Here is a 14415-nt window from a genome sequence, read left to right as displayed (position 1 = left end):
TAAAATACAATTAGAAATTGAATCGATAATGAAGATATTTCCTAGATTTCTAATCAAATTATACTTTTAAAACATTTAAAATACATTTAAATTTATTAATAAATATAACATTACTTAATTAATACTTCCAGCTCTTTAAATACCATTTTATTAATATTAATCTATTAATAGGACTTATCATACTGATTTAACTTACGGATGAAATTAGAGAAACTGATTCAATCTTTGGGTTATTGCATCGGTATTACAGTTGCAAATTAGAATATTTAGTTTCCGGTTATGACATTTACGAATTTTCCTCTTTTTAATTAGAGTTTTCTCTTAAACTTTGTAAACCGTCATAATTGATTTTTCTTACAGTTTATTCATAAATGTCATAACCGGAAACAAAAGAGTCTAGTTTGTAATTGTAATAACAATGGAATAGCCGAAATACAAAATTCATTTAAACGTATCCGGATACCTTATGTTTGTTTGCTAAAAAAGGAAATTGCTATGCCTGACATCTGAAATTCCTCTCGACAGTGGTGTATAACAAATCCTCCTGAAAAAGTACTGGCTTATATTACAATTTTTTCTGCTTAGTCTTAACCAACGAGGTTAAGACCATAGCTGAGAAAACGTTCCTAAAATGTTGCTGGTATTAGAACGATGTTCAGTCCTAGTTTCTTTGAAGCAAGCACAGGTTTAAATAAAGATGTTTATATTACCAGATACTTATCAATATTACAAAGATTCATTGAGTAAAAGCATCATGATGATACAAAATTGAATTTTTTCTTTACTTTTAGACTTAGACTCCATTCATTATTGCAAGACTTATAGTGAGAAAATCCGAAAATTTGAAAATCTCTTTTATCATTAAGAAATAAAATTTATTAAACGTTTACATGGTATCTTTTACTGGACTATACTGAAAAGAAAATTCTATGACAGTAGTTACAGGCTGAAGTTTCCCTTAATAAACTCAAAAATAAATGAATACCGTAATTTCGTGCGGATAATCCGCCATGGCGTATACCTCGCATCCTTTTCAAATTAGCTGTAAAATCCAGATAAAACATAGAATTATCGCATCAATTATCAGAATTATTCATTATTATGATAAATAAATAAATGCTTGAACAATACTGAAAATTTTCTGTTTCTCTGATTCATAGGCGAAAAACTCCCAAAAAATATGCTAAAGGTAGTCCGGTCCTATTCAAATGTTTTTATTCAAATTAAAAGCTGGCTTTAAAATAAATCAAGTTAAATCTCACTCCTCAGTTCAATAATGTCAAAAGAGGAATTGATTCTTGACTGTTTTTCCATGTCATTTTAAAGAATATAACTAATTGTAATATGAGAGATAGTTGAGAGTGTTTACATTATAAAAAAGTAATAATAAAGATAACAGAATAGAAATATACAATGAGAATAATATAATTTAAAAATATATATATTGTTTAGGCAAGTAGAAAGCGAGATGCAGCCAATCCCAGTCAAAAGTGGATCTTCAGAAAGCTATAAAAATATATGAATAAAATGAATAATACAAATGAAAACAGATTGTTTTACTATTTTTGAAGAAAATATTTTATTTATAACACTTTTATTTTATTTATAAAATAATAAATATTGGGAGTTTTCTCCATGAATCTAAACAAGATTTTTCAATACTGTAGTCAAGCATTTATTTATTTATTTATCTAATTTCGTACGTATCCCTCTTTATCAGGAACCTGTTTCTTATCTATCTAAACGTGTACATTTATACAATAACTATAGACTATAACATATAGTGTAATTTAAAGAGTATTTTCATAAATATCTTACATACATGACTTTCTGACAAATTCTGTCATCAGTTAAATTAAAATAAACTAAGAAAAGTATAGAATAAACTTTATAGAAAAAAGAAATGCTTACATTTGAAATATAAAATGAATGAATTTGAAATAAATGAAATATAAAATATATGTGTGAAATGTGAATCAGTTTGTCTTCTTTAACTTTTCGTTATTTTTATATTTTAAACTGTCAGTTCTACTTGAAGGGTTTCACTTCTTTGCCTGACTTTTCACTTTTTATGCTTGAGGAATTGCGAGGGTGACCAGCAAAGGATCAAAAAACAGGTTGGAGCTGACCAGATAAAAGATCGCTGCTCTTTTCTCTGACCAGTAAGCAGAAGAAAAACCTTACTTATATAAGTGTAACTATACATGATTATTCCTTTTAATGTTCTGATTAAAATTTGTTAATAAATATTGTGGCAACTTCCAAAAATTAAAAATATTGGTTGTGAAAAATAGCTTTGTTAATCTTCCAAATAATTATTTTCATAATAAGTTATAATATAAACATTTTCAATTTATTAAAAATCATCAATAAAGTAAATCTTTAATCAAAGACTTATTTTTTAAAAAATAATTATTAAATGGACACTATATTAACTTTTGAATAAAATTTATTAATAAATTTTACATATCACTTGAAATGACAGCATATAATTCTATTATACATGACGTTTAAAATTAAAAACAAGAACAATTGTTTTTTGATATGTCTATATGACGGTTGAATGAATGTGGTAAGTTTTATTTTGAAATACGTAGAAAGCCTTGACAATGATTGGTAAAGTGTTCTTTTGTCTATTTCCTATAAATTTAATAACTGGATATTTTAAAAATGTCCACTTTAGGTAAAACATTTAAAATATCTCCCATCTGTGGCCAAGTGCTAAAAATCACTGAACACGATTTTGGATTTTACATTCTTGTCAATGGACTGGCCACGGAGTTTTCAGAATTTTCTTCACGTTAGTAACACCTAAATAGGTCGCATTTTCCGATAAAAGACCTTCCGGGATGCATTCCCTCTCGGCAGATCGCTCGTGTTGCGTTGCCATATACGAATAAAACCAACTTTAAAAAATCATGTGCAGTTTTTACTTGTTTACCGACATGTATATTAATCAGCATATAAACTTCATCACTCAAATAATTATTAAAAATTATGTATTTAAAATAAAACTAAAATACAAACACGAAATTAAAATATATAAATACTTATTGCATTTATAAGGATGTAAAAATTTCTAATTTCTGATAAATTAATATGTAAATTTTCCTTCACCCATCCTGAAATATTAAACGAAATAGAATCAATACACACACACACTCTCTGGGTATTAATTTTATAAATTTTTTGGGTTCAGAGTTGTCAAAACATCAAATTCCAAACCCCGGAGGGCTAAATGAACACGATTACAATATTATGTAATAACAGCAGGAAATGTAACCCGTGTTATGTTATAACAGCCAGGAAAGTAAAACTCATTATGAAATGCGTGTCACGAGTAATTTTTATTACTTTAATATTTCTATTAATAGTTCTTTCAATTGATAAGTATTGGCATAATTTTTTAGATGCTTATTTTTAAAAAAGATGAATATAAACGTGAAATGTTTTTAGTTTAGCTTTTGATTGGAGTATATGGAATGAACCTGATAGAGAATGTCGTGAAAGTGAAATGTATAATAAATGTGGAAATTTCTGTCCAAAANTATTCCAGGAAATGATTTAGAATCTCAATTGGAAAAGCGATTTTCTATTCAAAATAAAGAAATTTGCAGTTTACCAAATGAAGAATATTTAAAATGTGGTTCACCATGCCAAGCCACTTGCGACAATTATCGTGTTTTAAAACCGTGCTTAGCTTCATGTAATAAAGGATGTTTCTGCAAAAACGGATATGTTAGAAATTCAACTGGAGAGTGTATCCTCAAGAAAGAATGCCCAAAAAGTGAGTTTCTTTTGTATTTATTCAGATTAATTGAAAGGGTTTGTGGAAGAAGGAGGTAACCAGCAAAATCAAGTTTCTGAGAAATTAAAGGATACAGTTTTGTACTTATTCTGAAAAACTATTAATGCAAACGAAGAAATACAGTAATATTTATTAAACAATAGTTAATGTTTCTAGAATTTTCCGGAAGCATTAATAATTGTATCTCCTGTTGACTTTTTCAAAATGAAAAAAGAACTGTTTTTGAAATGTCACTTGCCCCTTTCTTCCATGAACCCCTTTAATAATTAAATATACTATAAATCTCCGTTTTATATGCAATTAAACTCCGTTAATGCAAAGTTGAAGGGATGTAAAATTTTGTAATTGATATTACCGAGGTTTATGTTTTATGTAAAGTTTATATAAGATAACTTCATATCAGATTATATAAAGTTTGCTTAATATAAAATCAACGGTTACACCATCCAATGTCAAAAGTCAAACGGCAGATCGCCCAAGTGTTGTGTTGCCATAACTTAATAATAAAATAAACAGAAGGAAGAAAGAGAAAACAAAAAGATTTTCAGTTTGCAATGTCAACTGCCTTCATAAATCGTTTGGCATTATCACAGATACAATACAAATATAAATCAAAGTGCCGACTATAAGAGAAAGTTATTTTGCGATTTGAAGTGAACGTCGGTGGTGTGGCATATGTCCAATGAATGGATTATCAATGACGACAACGTTAACGTAAGTGTTGTGGTCAACGTTAAAGTAGAAAAACGCGTTCCTGATCTTGACGTGTGTTTTTCCACTTTGATTCGAGGAAACCTGAAGCACTGTACTTTGTACTAAACGACGTAATATAATTGTTATTGAATTCGTGGTTCCACGACAAGTTTTATATTACATATTAGCCGTTATTTTGCATAAACCGAACTCAATAACATCGAATTGCCTATTCGCATCAACGAGACTGAAAATCTGCTTTGCATTAACATCGACTTCGCCTAAACCGATAGCGTATTAACGGGGTTTGACTGTATATAAGATATATATATATATATATATTAGAGTTTTAAGACATTGATGTCATATATTTGTAGATAAAGTAAACCTGTGTCGGTTTGAAGGAGAAATAACAAAGAGATACGATTGTGAAAATAAATGTACAGGATTAACATTAGGTGGGAGTGTATATGAATGCAATCGCGCAGATAATGATTTCTGTGTCTGCAAGAGAAATTTGGCTCGTCATCCTACCAGTGGTGCCTGCGTTCCAATCAATAAATGTCCAAACGTTCATTGAACTTTTGAAATCTATTTGTTAAAATTTCTTTAAATTTGTAATAAACAAATTTATAAAATGTTCATAAAGCGTGTGTATTAAAATACCGTATAATTTTTACACGTATCACTGTAATAAAATTTAAAATATAAATAATAAAACAATTTTTACTTCTTCGGCTGTTATATACACATAACAAGAGAAAGTAATGGAATCCTGTCAAATTTGGCTTTTCGAGATTTTGGAAATCTCCACTTTTTGAGACCTCCTGAATCCAAAACCGTAAAAAAAAAGGCAAATAAATTCCGTGGATATTTATATTTGTGTCTGTATGTGTTGGCGTCTATTTCGTTGATATCTCAGGATGGGTGAAGATAAAGAAACGAAAATTGGCACGATTGCTTTTATATAAAGGACATTAACAGTGCCGGCCCGAGGCAAATTTTAGGATGGAGCGAGATCCTATTTTTGTTGTTTTCTAAAAAAAAAAAAATTCCAATATTCTGCCATCTAGTGAATATAATCTAAAGTAAGTCAAACAATTCTAGGCTTGACCAATTTTAATGTGTATTTTATATTTAAAAAGTTTAAATATACAGTGTGGCCAAGCGTTTAGGGCCGCCATGCATTTTTTTCATATCAATGCCCTTAACAGAAAAATGAATGCAATTAATGTGATATTATATTGTTAAATTTATAGTAACATTTGTATAAACTATGTATATGACAAGTATCAACAAATTAATGTAAATTACCTCAGTTCAAACTAAATACATTTTTATTCTGGGCAAAAGTATAGGACCAGAACAAATTTCGAGCAAAGTATTTTGTGGAGTAACCAAAATTTTTTATGATGACTATGCGTCTTCTTGGCATAAAATCAACTGAACGTTTACAAAGTTCCTTTGTAATGAAGGACCAACCTTGAACATGCTTAAGCAATTTATTTTTATTTTGAATTTTTGTTTGTGAACTGAAGTTTTCACAACACTGCGTAACCTTTCGATGCGGTTTAAGTCCGGTGATTGTGCAAGCCATTAAAGTAGTTTAATACTGTATAGTTATTTTGAAATCACTTTTTAGCCAATTTACTGGTGTGTTTGGGATTATTATCATGTGGAAAATTCTATGCTATTAGGTAAATATCGTCAGCATAGGGAAATCACGTTTTCCATTTATTTGATGGTTAGGGCCAATTTCAAGTCACAAGAAGCATCTCAACACTATGATGCTGCCACCTCCAATCCTCACCATATGCCGCAGACAAGTAGGAAAATATTCTCCTTTTCTGCGTCGAATATACTTTTTTCCATCACTACCAAATAGATATATTTTAGTATCGTTGGACCATGAAACATTTCTCCGCTGATCAACACTCCATATTGGCATTTGTAAGGGCTCATGCAAATGGGTTTTCTATTTTTTACAGAGACAAATAGCTTTTTTCTGGAAATTCTCCCAAATAATTGGAATTAGTTTTATCTTCGTCTAATAGTGCGCCGATTAATGGTGGGCATATTACATTAGCCATTTTTAATTGCAGGTTCTTTTGATGTGAGATTTTGACTTTTTTTTTCATTCGCTGCAGTCGTCAATATGCTCTTCAGTTTTTCGTGGCCGTTTCGACTTTGGACGACTTGTAAACCCACCAGTTTCATTAAACAGTTGCATTTATTGTACACATAAAGTTTTGCTGCAATTCACTATTTTCTAAATTTTTTGGTACCTTTAAGCATCTTTATCGCTGTTTTTTTTTAATTTAAATTTTTCTTTTTCCATATTTTTGAAAAAATTACAAATCCATTTTTGATTGATATGTTCATTAATGTATATTTTTATTCATACTTATATAAAGTGCACTTCATATTCAGTCTTAAACTTTTTACTAGCACTCCAGAGAATTAATGACAAAGTACTGTAAATGATGTGCTGAATATATTGCATGCAAATACATCATGTGTTTATGCAGACGTAATCAACTATTGTAGATTTTATTTTCATTTGTTATATTTTATTTAGAAGTTTTAATTTTTTAATTATAGATTATTTAAAATTTAATTGTCGGTCCTAAACTTTAGGCCTTCACTGTATAATTTGTTTGTTTTATATTATTTTCTGTTATTTTAACTTCTGTCAATATATTTAAATTCTTTGTTATTAAAATTCGAAATGTTTTTCTATCCAGAGGTTAATATTAATCCAATTACTCAATAACAAATTACAATTAAAAAAATAAAAATATGAAAATTGAAATAAAGAAGTGCCAAGTGCCAAGTGATCGTTATTACGCTACATTGCGCTTATAGAACAGATAAAAAAAATTATTAATACATTTATTAAGGAACCAATAGTCAACATTATTCTTTCTGGTAATATAACGTTAGAGAAGAAAATAGTCAGAAAGAATTGCATTAACAGCAATTTCTTTTGTTTTTCATTATAAATATATATAGTATGATGGAATTTATAATTATTCAATTAATTTAATTAGAAANTCCTTCTCTGTTCTTTTTCCGTTATTTACACGTGTAGGTCATTTCATTGTTATCCACATTTGATATCATCATTTATTGCATACTTCCATGACACTCTTGTCTGTCCGCTATAACTGCCAAGAATTAACGCGATTGGCGAAGCGTAGTGACAGCGGGCCAATAGAGAGCGGGATCCTTGCCATAATGCGGTTTGCGCGCCAATTTTCGTACGTGCGTTAATCAAGCCGAATAGTTTGGCCGAATATTCGGCTATTCGGCCACGCTCCTGGCCGAATATTCGATATTCGGCCTGAGGCCGAATATACTATTCGTTACAACACTAAGGCCAGCCCCTCTAGTTCTTAAGCTTGATTGTCATTGTTCTTCATTTTGTCATTTTATACGTACTATTCAGTTGTATTCGATTTTTGATTGTGTGGTTTAAAATAACCGTAAATTTTTGCTTTAAATATATCGGTAAATTTCTTTGCTGGTAAAGGGTTATAGTGGTAATTTTTTATGATTTTTATGTAGCAGTTAACTATGATTGAATATTCTTGTACTAATTTGGTTCCTGTATACAGTTTTTCGTGAAACTGTAACATCGATAAACGCATTTAGTTCTATAGATCTGCTACTAAACATTCTTCTGTTCAACTCGCTGTTAACATCGTGCCCAAGAGGTCTTCATACTCTGAACACTAGGCGTTCGGTCGTAGGTTCGCGCCTCGCTAGGACGGACTGGCCACGTGGAGTTTTTGGGTTTTCTCCACGTGTGTAACGCCTAAGAGGGGCCAGTTTCCTTTAAAAAGACCTCCCAGAAGGCATTACTCTAGGCAGATCGCCCAAGTGTTGCGTTGCCATAACCAAACAAACTGTTAACATCAAATAGTAGTTCTGTAGCTCTGAGGGGAGGTAAGTCTCAGACGTTCATTTTCTGGTTGATATGCAACAACTGTTGTTCTTTAAAATCCATCTCTAAACCTGGATATGACAGTCTAGTCTACATCACTGAATGTCTGTTTCTAGCTGTTATATTTATGGAGACTGCATATTTTACCTGAATTTGTGCTTTCTAATAAAACGTCCGATCGCATCTTTTATTTTATTGTCTGGAAACGTTCATATATATTTTCTGTTATTTATTTTGTTTTATTTTTCGCAATATGAATTAGACAATTGTGCTTATTTTTTGAACACGAGTGTAGATCGTACTTGATTTGCATTAGATTTTGCTTCTGAATAGGTAGCTTTGTCCGAGAATCGGTGAGAGTATTGTGAAACATGAAATTCTAATGATGTGATGGTAGGCCTAAATGTCGGTGAAAGTGGGGTTAATCAAATTCAATTGATCTAATCTATTATTTGAGTAAAAAGGTATGATCCATACTAATATAAGTTCGAATCAAAGTTGCAAATAAATGCAATAGACGATAGAAACAGTTACATTTAGGCCTGATCCATACTGCCGAACCGCTCACTGTCTCGTCAAATCTTTATCAATTGAGTACATTGTAAATACGTACAATGTACTGTACTTATAACTTTTATAATAATTATAATGAAAACGTATGTATACTATTCTTATTTTTGGCTAATTATTTCCATCCAAAATGCATTGCAATTTTAGATATTTTTAGGAGTTGATTAAGGTCTTGGTTTTTTTAAGAGGAATATAACAAAAGAGATGTGATAAAATTTTTAATAGTCTCTAGTTAATTTATAATTATTAGCCAAAAATAAGAACGTACCATGTACTGTATGTTTTTATACTAAGGGTAAAACACATACATTGGACATAACATAAAAATTTGATAGAATCATGAGTGAAGTGGAGAGTGACCGGAAAGTGAAGGTCCTGGTAGTATGAATCGGATCTTATCATTCGCCGTTCAGCAACGGATAAGATCCGATTCAGAGTAGGATGTCACGCTCATAATATAATTTACGGATAAACGCGACTGTCTCTATCGTTGTTTGGGTATTTTAAAAATTATATTGAACTAGAAAGTACTGTATAAAAAGTTAACGATTATCCATTCCTCTATCCTTATCTATTTTTAATCTGTACCGTAATAGAGAAGAACACGTCTCTAATTAATAAAAAACGACGAAACACCATTNTATTCAAAGATAAATATAAAGAATACAAATATACATATTTTAATTTATAATGAAAATATAATGAAATTTATTAAATTTTCATTACATTTTTTACTTCCTCTGATAGTAACGGAATATCCTGATCAAAAAGAAACTTATCAAGAGGAAACATTATCTCTATGACACACAACTATTGAGCAACAAAGGGACCTTTCTTCTAGTTTTATCTTAAAATATTGGATATTTGACCAATTATAATATTAAAATCTATGAAAAATATGAAAATATTCTAACCTGAATCTAAACTTTACATATCACTAAACACATTTATATTATGTCATCTGTTTCATATAATTAATTTTTAAATAACTTTCTTTAGCTTGATGCTAATAATAATAATAAAATCATTCAAAACTTGTTCTCTGTGATACTTAAATTTTATAAATTTTAAAATTGGTTTATAATAATTAGCAATTGTAAGTTGAAAGTATATTTTTATGACTTATGCAGAGGAATGAGGCCTCATATTTCTGATTTAAATCATGTTTGTGCGCTATAACTCTTGCCAGAAAGTATAGCGCTATATAGGCAGCTATTGATAAATAAATACATTTTCGTTATTTAGGAAAAAATACTAAAAATTGCTTAATAATGTATCTAACATGAATAAAATAATTAAATATATGAAGACGATAAGATTAAATGCATAACTAAAACAATTCTTATAATATGAAATTTTAAAAATATTTATCAATTAAAAAAAATATTTTTTATACACTACGTACTGTATAAAAATATTTTTCATAAAAAATTAATACGAAAATATATTATATTAGTTTGTTGCTTAATGTGTGGATCAAAATAACTAAAACTTTTAGGATATCCTGTAAAATCTTGTGTAACAAAGGATGAAATTTGTTCATTTTTAATGCCAATAACCTTTTCTATTTGAATTGCGGACACTATATAATATAAGTCTAGTTCGAGTTTAGCATATTCTTATTCAACATGAATTCTGTACTGGAAGTAATCTGCATTATTTTAGTGCTTCCACTTGCGGTTCTTTCAGCTGACGGTAAATAATTTATTTATGTATTCTTTCAAAAAATTGTGTAAATTCCGCTTCTTTTCTTTTAGATTTTAGATTCCAGTTTTGGAATTCGCATTATGTAAAATGCCTAGAAAATGAATTCTATGACGAATGCGGAAGTTTTTGTCCAGAAACATGTGATAATTACGGGAAAGTTCGTCCATGTATTCAATTATGTAAACCCGGTTGCGTCTGTAACAAAGGATTTGTTAGAAACTCGAAAAATCATTGTGTTCCAATAGATCAATGCAAGAAAGGTAATGAATTTTTAATAAAAAATTTTAAAAAGTATATTCTAACTATTAATTTATTCCAGGAAATGATTTAGAATCTCAATTGGAAAAGCGATTTTCTATTCAAAATAAAGAAATTTGCAGTTTACCAAATGAAGAATATTTAAAATGTGGTTCACCATGCCAAGCCACTTGCGACAATTATCGTGTTTTAAAACCGTGCTTAGCTTCATGTAATAAAGGATGTTTCTGCAAAAACGGATATGTTAGAAATTCAACTGGAGAGTGTATCCTCAAGAAAGAATGCCCAAAAAGTGAGTTTCTTTTGTATTTATTCAGATTAATTGAAAGGGTTTGTGGAAGAAGGAGGTAACCAGCAAAATCAAGTTTCTGAGAAATTAAAGGATACAGTTTTGTACTTATTCTGAAAAACTATTAATGCAAACGAAGAAATACAGTAATATTTATTAAACAATAGTTAATGTTTCTAGAATTTTCCGGAAGCATTAATAATTGTATCTCCTGTTGACTTTTTCAAAATGAAAAAAGAACTGTTTTTGAAATGTCACTTGCCCCTTTCTTCCATGAACCCCTTTAATAATTAAATATACTATAAATCTCCGTTTTATATGCAATTAAACTCCGTTAATGCAAAGTTGAAGGGATGTAAAATTTTGTAATTGATATTACCGAGGTTTATGTTTTATGTAAAGTTTATATAAGATAACTTCATATCAGATTATATAAAGTTTGCTTAATATAAAATCAACGGTTACACCATCCAATGTCAAAAGTCAAACGGCAGATCGCCCAAGTGTTGTGTTGCCATAACTTAATAATAAAATAAACAGAAGGAAGAAAGAGAAAACAAAAAGATTTTCAGTTTGCAATGTCAACTGCCTTCATAAATCGTTTGGCATTATCACAGATACAATACAAATATAAATCAAAGTGCCGACTATAAGAGAAAGTTATTTTGCGATTTGAAGTGAACGTCGGTGGTGTGGCATATGTCCAATGAATGGATTATCAATGACGACAACGTTAACGTAAGTGTTGTGGTCAACGTTAAAGTAGAAAAACGCGTTCCTGATCTTGACGTGTGTTTTTCCACTTTGATTCGAGGAAACCTGAAGCACTGTACTTTGTACTAAACGACGTAATATAATTGTTATTGAATTCGTGGTTCCACGACAAGTTTTATATTACATATTAGCCGTTATTTTGCATAAACCGAACTCAATAACATCGAATTGCCTATTCGCATCAACGAGACTGAAAATCTGCTTTGCATTAACATCGACTTCGCCTAAACCGATAGCGTATTAACGGGGTTTGACTGTATATAAGATATATATATATATATATATTAGAGTTTTAAGACATTGATGTCATATATTTGTAGATAAAGTAAACCTGTGTCGGTTTGAAGGAGAAATAACAAAGAGATACGATTGTGAAAATAAATGTACAGGATTAACATTAGGTGGGAGTGTATATGAATGCAATCGCGCAGATAATGATTTCTGTGTCTGCAAGAGAAATTTGGCTCGTCATCCTACCAGTGGTGCCTGCGTTCCAATCAATAAATGTCCAAACGTTCATTGAACTTTTGAAATCTATTTGTTAAAATTTCTTTAAATTTGTAATAAACAAATTTATAAAATGTTCATAAAGCGTGTGTATTAAAATACCGTATAATTTTTACACGTATCACTGTAATAAAATTTAAAATATAAATAATAAAACAATTTTTACTTCTTCGGCTGTTATATACACATAACAAGAGAAAGTAATGGAATCCTGTCAAATTTGGCTTTTCGAGATTTTGGAAATCTCCACTTTTTGAGACCTCCTGAATCCAAAACCGTAAAAAAAAAGGCAAATAAATTCCGTGGATATTTATATTTGTGTCTGTATGTGTTGGCGTCTATTTCGTTGATATCTCAGGATGGGTGAAGATAAAGAAACGAAAATTGGCACGATTGCTTTTATATAAAGGACATTAACAGTGCCGGCCCGAGGCAAATTTTAGGATGGAGCGAGATCCTATTATGGCGCCCGGGAATGGAACCCCGCCCACGCCCTCGACCCACGCGCGTCTCAACAGATAAGACCATTCACATACTGGCCACACGCTTGCAATTAAAATATCGAAAAATGAAAAAAATATTTTTTCCTTTAATTTTCTTTACCACTGAGGCGCCACTAGGACAGCGCCTGTAGCGGCTGCTCCGTTCGCCCTATGGTAGGGCCGGCTGGCCCTACCATAGGGCGAACGGAGCAGCCGCTACAGGCGCTAAGTCCTAGGGGGCGCCTTAGTGGTAAAGAAAATTAAAGGGTATAAATTAGGGGGAACCAAGGGGCGCCATAATAGGATCTCGCTCCATCCTAAGACTTGTCTCGGGCCGGCACTGCTAATATTTCAGACGTTGATAAACAGATAGCAAAACTGCTTTTTAATGCATTTAGCGATATTTTAAGTAGCTATATAAGTAGAGATGACGAAGAGTTTTGTCAGAGGGAAAATAATAATTTGTTTATAGATAGGCCTATTTCAGATAATAAAATAACATGTCTGCTTCAAGAAAAAGAAATTGATAACGCAGACACTGACTGTGAATCAGGATATTCAGATGATGAAAAATGCGATAAAAATATAATCTCAAGAAAACGAAAAGAAGAAATTCTTAACTTACATAAGAAACACCCAAAATGGAAATTACATACATTACAGCGGAAAGGAGCTAAAGAATTAAAACGTTTTAGTGATTTATATAAATGGGAAAAACAATTTAAATCTAGAAAGCATAGAATTGAAACGTTAAAAATCATTAAAGAACATACTAAACAAATGTTTGACGAAGCTCGAGACAGCTATAAAATTGTTAAAGGTAATCAATTAAAAATATGGGCATTACAGAAATTTCTTCAACTGAATAGTTCAATTAAATTTACAGCTAGTGATTCCTGGGTTGCAAAATTTAAAAAAGAATATAGATTAGCATCTCGAAAGATTACAAAACTTGTAAATAAAACAGAAATAGTGAACGAAAAGGATATTTTAGTAAAAGCTGCGCGATTTCAAACAACAGTAAAAAATTTATTGCCATCTTATTCGCGAAACTTCATATTCAATACGGATCAGTGTGGTTTTTCGTACGAAATGATTTCACCGAGGACACTTTCATATAAAGGAGAAAAACATACTATTGGATTTGCACATTCTCCAAGTAATAAAGTTACGCATTCCTACACCGTTCAATATTTAATTAATGCTAACGGACAAGTTGTAGATAATGTATTTATTTGCTTACAAGAGGCTCACGGAACTTTTGGACCTAGAGTTCAAACATCGCTGTTCAATGCCCCAAACGTAACTGTTACAGCTAGCTCATCTGGCAAATTATCTACAGCAATTATTACAAATTATGTAAAAGATGTATTATCTCCAA

General features: G+C 30.6%; 1 protein-coding gene across 1 annotated transcript in view; it reads left to right on the top strand.

Moving 5' to 3' along the window:
• Nucleotides 1-2567: 2567 nt before the first annotated feature.
• LOC111638005 overlaps nucleotides 2568-14415 on the top strand; it is a 15992-nt gene continuing 4144 nt past the window's right edge. The window contains exons 1-9 of the mRNA XM_023383630.1: nucleotides 2568-2572; nucleotides 3457-3509; nucleotides 3557-3787; nucleotides 4879-5072; nucleotides 6144-6327; nucleotides 10775-10984; nucleotides 11044-11274; nucleotides 12366-12559; nucleotides 13698-14361. Of these exons, the coding sequence (XP_023239398.1) occupies nucleotides 2568-2572; nucleotides 3457-3509; nucleotides 3557-3787; nucleotides 4879-5072; nucleotides 6144-6327; nucleotides 10775-10984; nucleotides 11044-11274; nucleotides 12366-12559; nucleotides 13698-14361 (1966 nt within the window). The remainder of the gene's footprint in view (nucleotides 2573-3456; nucleotides 3510-3556; nucleotides 3788-4878; nucleotides 5073-6143; nucleotides 6328-10774; nucleotides 10985-11043; nucleotides 11275-12365; nucleotides 12560-13697; nucleotides 14362-14415) is intronic.

The sequence above is a fragment of the Centruroides sculpturatus genome, unplaced genomic scaffold (assembly GCF_000671375.1).
Source record: "Centruroides sculpturatus isolate CEXI.00-Female unplaced genomic scaffold, Cexi_2.0 scaffold1156, whole genome shotgun sequence".
Classification (NCBI taxonomy): domain Eukaryota; kingdom Metazoa; phylum Arthropoda; class Arachnida; order Scorpiones; family Buthidae; genus Centruroides; species Centruroides sculpturatus.
The sequence above is the reverse complement of the archived record's forward strand: the minus strand, read 5'-3'. Positions and strand labels throughout refer to the sequence as shown.